Below are 5329 nucleotides of genomic sequence, written 5' to 3'. Positions count from 1 at the left end.
TGTAACACAACGCTGTGTTCTATTATTCCTCTATGAGCAACACTTTTCATATTGTAACACAACGCTCAGAGGCGCTGCATCCCATTAGGCATACCAGGCAATTGCCTGGGGCCCCGCAATTGCTTGGGGCCCCGGGCCACTACTGGGGGGCCCCCTAGAGCCAAAAAAAAAAAAAAAAAAAACGTTGTTAATTTGTTTAATAAATAAAATATAATTTTATTGTGTCAGTGTCCGTGTGTGTCCGTTGTGTGTCCGTTGTGTGTGTGTGTGTGTGTGTGTGTGTGTGTGTGTGTGTGTGTGTGTGTGTGTGTGTGTGTGTGTGTGTGTGTGTGTGTGTGTGTGTGTGTGTGTGTGTGTGTGTGTGTCTGGTTGAGAGTGGATGAGGAAGTCCTCGTTGAAGCTGGACTCCAGGCTGATGATGTCATCGATCACTGTGTCCTTGATCTCAATCATCAATCATCTGTACCTCTATTTTGGTGGCGAGACTGAGAACTTGAAGGGGAGCACTGGGGGGGGAGGGGTCGGGAACAAGCTTGGAGGCGGTGCCGGGCAGTAGGGGAGTGCAGCGATTGGCTGAAGTGGCTGCCCAGTAGTGCCTGAGCTGCTGTCTCTGGGCCTCCTGGAGGTGATACCTGGTGGGGTTCTCCAGGTGAGTCTGCACCTAGAGACACAGTATAGACATTAAACACACGTTACATACATTATGTTTACATTATATATATAAACAAACATTATATATACATAACATACAATGTAGATACATTATGCACACATTATATACATTATGTATACCTGTACATTGCATACATTATATATACATTATACATAAATTTTGTATTCACTATATATGCTATTAACATCATATGTCCACAACCAATACATTATATATATTATATACATAGCTTGTTTTCCATGCTAATCATTTATACATTATACATAAATAACATATATCCACATCCTCTGTAAGGTACCTTGAGCACCTCCAGGGGGACCTGAGGGGGAGGGCAAGGCGGGGGACCGGGGGAGAGGGGGATGGGCGGAGAGGAGCAGGTGAGGAGGTGCAGGGACTGCTGCTGCGCCTCCTTCCGGTCCTCCTCCCTCACCTGCTGCCGCATCAACTCCTGGCGCAGGAGGACCCTAGATCAGGGGTCAACTGTTATTCACTCCTCTATCGCCCTCTATCTTCCCTCTATCAACCTTTATTACATTACATTACATCAGGGAATTTAGCTCATTCACACACACCGACTGTGGTGTCAACCAGGCATCACTCCTCTTCCCCGCCATACCTTCCCCTATCACTCATATATCACCCTCTATCACCTCGCTAGCACCTCTCTATCAAAGGTCTATCACCCTCTATCACTCCTCTGTGCCCCCCTATCACTCATATATCACCCTCTATCACCTCTCTAACAATTCTCTATCAAAGGTCTATCACCCTCTATCACTTCTATATCAAGCCTCTATTCTCTCTATCACTACTATATCAAGCCTCTATCGCCTTCATGATACCTTCATGTAAAACCGCTCTATCCCAGCTCTCTCACCTGGATGTCACGGTGGACATGAGTGTTGAAGAGGAGGAGGAGAAGCAGGAGGCCATCGCTGGAGAACTTAAAACAGAGAGAAAGAGAAAGAGAAGACAGGTGACAAGGGGAGCCACTATCATCAAAATTCATTCACGTGAGATGACATAGGGACGCCAACTTATTGTCTGTCTCTTTATAGAGATGCTAGCAGATTGGCTTGCTCTTTATAGAGATGCTACCTGATTGGCTGGCTCTTTATCTGGTAGAAGGAGTCCTGAGGGAGAAGATCTTCTTCCATATCAACAACGATACCAGACTCTGGTAGGACCCTGAGACAGACAGACAGGTAGACAAACAGGTAGGACTCTTGTAGGACCCTGAGACAGACAGACAGGTAGGACTCTGGTAGAACCCTGAGACAGACAGACAGGTAGACAAACAGGTAGGACTCTGTTAGGACCCTGAGACAGACAGACAGACAGGTAGGACTCTGCTAGAACCCTGAGACAGACAGACAGGTGGGCAGTAAGATAGAGCTCTGGTAGAACCCTGAGACAAACAGACAGGTAGGACTCTGGTAGAACCCTGAGACAGACAGACAGGTGGGCAGACAGATAGGACTCTGGTAGAACCCTGAGACAAACAGACATGCAGACAGACAGGTAGTACTCTGGTAGGACCCGGAGACAGACAGAGAGGTAGACAGACGGGTAGTACTCTGGTAGGACCCTGAGACAGACAGGTAAACAGAAAGGAAGGACTCTGGTAGAACACACAGACAGGGAGACAGACAGTAAGAGCTCTGGTAGGATCGAAACAAAAAGACAGGAAGACAGACAGGTGGGACTCTGGTAGGACCCGGAGACAGACAGACAGGTAGACAGACAGGTAGTACTCTGGTAGGAGCCTGTGACAGACAGACAGGTAGACAGACAGGTAGGACTCTGGTAGGAGCCTGTGACAGACAGACAGACAGAATTCTGATTGGACTGTGGGGAATACAGACAAATATAAATAAGACAGATAGAGATATAGACAGACAGACAGACAGACAGACAGACAGACAGACAGACAGACAGACAGGTAGGTAGACAGATGAGACTCCGGTACGACCATGAGCCAGACAAGTATACAGACGGACAGGCAGACAGACATGTAGACAGACAGGCAGACAGACATAACTTGGCCCTGCATCTTGGCCGTTGAAAATAAGTATATATAATGCAAACATTCTCTGTCTCTTGTTCCGATATTTTAGAACTTAAAGGACAAATCCGGTGTAAAATGGATCTGGGATATGTTTAATATGATAACGAGTTGGAATGTTAGTTTGGGAGCAAAAAAGCGTGTGTAGACGCACTCTTAAGTTGGCTATTTTTAGCCGATTCTACCAAAACGCTATAAACTTGGAACGATGGGGGCATGTGTTATGGTAAAAACGAAATCGCTATTTTAAACCACTTAAAAGGCTAGAAGTAGCCCGACACTTGGTCGTTTTATATGTTAAGGGTTTTAACATATAAAACAAGATGGCGACGACAGGTGAACTACTGATGGTACTGTGTGTATAAAATGTCCTTTTAAATAAACAATCTGTACACTTACAAAGTAATCAATGCCTCCTTTTATATATTAAGACCTTTATTATACTACCAAAGAAGTGTCAGGCTTCTTTTAGCCTTTTAAGTGGTTTGAAATAGCGATTTAGTTTTTTTGCCATAACACATGCCCCTATCGTTCCAAGTTTATAGCGTTTTAATGGAATCGGCTAAAAACAGCCAAATGCATAATGCGTCTATGTGCGGTTTTTGTGCTCCAAAACGAACGATCCAACTCGTTATCATGCAAAACATATCCCAAATCCATTGGGTTAGTTGTCCTTTAAAGCAGTTTCGTTATTTGAGGAATTTGATTTAGTTGAATTATTCTTGTAGTTTTGGTTTATATCTGCATGGTTGAGTGCACTATTGTTAGGGTTAGAGAGATTGGACAGTTTGGACTCCGGTATGACACAGAGACAGACGGGTAGACAGACAGACAGCAAGTAGGCCGGCAGACAGACAGTCAGACATGTAGGCAGACATGAAGACAGACAGACATTTGGACATATAGACAGATAGATAGATACACAGACTGGTCAGGTTATGTGTGGTAAGGACATTCTTGGTTGCTTCCTGAGCTAAGTCCTTAGTCAGCTGTATATGTGTGTTGTGTGTGTGTGTGTGTGTGTGTGTGTGTTTTGTGTGTGTGTGTGTGTGTGTGTGTGTGTGTGTGTGTGTGTGTGTGTGTGTGTGTGTGTGTGTGTGTGTGTGTGTGTGTGTGTGTGTGTGTGTGTGTGTGTGTATGTGTGTGTGTGTGTGTTTGCATTTTTTGCTGAGTCATGTCCCTTCAAATTAATACAAGCCACACATGGGGTGTGCTCCATTCTTGGCTCGCTCTCTCTCTCTCTCTCTCTCTCTCTCTCTCTCTCTCTCTCTCTCTCTCTCTCTCTCTCTCTCTCTCTCTCTCTCTCTCTCTCTCTCTCTTTTCCTCTCGCTCTCTACCACTCACTCTCTACCTCTCTCTCTCTCTCTCTCTCTGACTCAAGTTTTCATTCTTCAAACTTCATCAACCTAAAACAGGTAGTTAACAGGGCTGAGAGCCGTATGCAGCCCACTCACCTCTGCAGGTTGAGGGATTCCGGTGATTCCAGGATAATGAACACGGTGTTGGGGGGCAGTCCCCTGGGCCATGCGTTAACTCCCGCTCCCGCATCCTGGTCTCGGTCTGACCCAGCAGACGACATCTTTCCCCTGGTATAAACTCCCTACTTCTCCGGTATAAACTATCGCTCCACGGACAAACTCTCTCCTCCTCCAGTATAAACTATCTCTCCTCCCCCGGTATAAACTATCTCTCCTCCCCCGTTTTAAACTATCTCTCTCCCCTGGTATAAACTATCTCTCCTCCCCCGGTTTAAACTACCTCTCCTCCCCAGGTATAAACTATCTCTCCTGGTATAAACTATCTCTCCTCCCCAGGTATAAACTATCTCTCCTGGTATAAACTCTCTCTCCTCCTCCAGTATAATCTCTCCCCTCCTCCGATATAATCCCTCCCCTCCTCCAGTATATACTATCTCTCCTCCTCCAGTATAATCTCTCTCTCCTCCTCCAGTATAAACTTTATCTGCCTCCAGTATAAACTATCTGTCCTGGTATAAACTTTCTCCTCCCCCTCCAATATAAACTATCTCTCCTCCTCTGGTATAAACGATATCACTCCTGGTATAAACTTTCTCCTCAGGTATCAACCCTCTCTCTCCCCTCACGTATCAACCCTCTCTCTCCCCTCACATACTCTCTCTTTCGTGTATAACGGTCTCTCCTCCGGTATGACAGCCTCTCTCCTTAGAAGGAGTAGCCTATTTAAACCACTACACTAGACAGCACTGCGCCTGGGCAGGGCATGACGTCACAAGAGTACGTGAACTGTATCTTCATGTGAACATGTAGAAGCTATAATTCCGAGCCAGGGAGGCGGGCCTGACTGGAAGTCAAAAATAATCCCACAGTGTCTCTGCAGACCAGAGCTAGCCGTGAGTGGGAGGATCCCGGGAGCAGGCTGTGGTCCAAAGCCACAAGTGGGAGGGACTAGGAGAGTAGAATAGTCCCTCCTACTAAGGCCGAATCTCGATTCTTCCCCTTGCCCCTTTTGCTTTGTCTTTGTCTTTGTCTTAACCCTAGCACTTGCAAGTGTAAGGGCCAAGGGCTGAGATCTTTCCCCTATGAAATGAGACGCCACTCGGTTTCGGGTAC

The 5329-nt window shown here is 46.1% G+C and overlaps 1 protein-coding gene across 3 annotated transcripts in view; it reads right to left on the bottom strand.

The window, feature by feature from the left end:
• Positions 1–4997, bottom strand: part of LOC130404684 (transcription factor E3-like) — an 18773-nt gene extending 13776 nt beyond the window's left edge. For 2 of the 3 annotated variants that reach the window (XR_008904252.1, XR_008904253.1), the window contains exons 1-5: positions 4193–4997; positions 1772–1861; positions 1551–1616; positions 972–1137; positions 467–661 (exon numbers count right to left, since the gene is read on the bottom strand). Coding sequence is in view for 1 of the 3 variants with exons in the window: in XM_056609549.1 (XP_056465524.1) it covers positions 467–661; positions 972–1137; positions 1551–1616; positions 1772–1861; positions 4193–4317 (642 nt within the window). In the remaining 2 variants the exon portion in view is untranslated. The remainder of the gene's footprint in view (positions 1–466; positions 662–971; positions 1138–1550; positions 1617–1771; positions 1862–4192) is intronic. The other variant, XM_056609549.1, reaches the window with a different exon arrangement.
• Between the last annotated feature and the right edge of the window lie 332 nt (positions 4998–5329).

Source organism: Gadus chalcogrammus, chromosome 15, assembly GCF_026213295.1.
Source record: "Gadus chalcogrammus isolate NIFS_2021 chromosome 15, NIFS_Gcha_1.0, whole genome shotgun sequence".
NCBI lineage: Eukaryota > Metazoa > Chordata > Actinopteri > Gadiformes > Gadidae > Gadus > Gadus chalcogrammus.
This window is presented reverse-complemented; position numbering and strand designations above follow the sequence as displayed.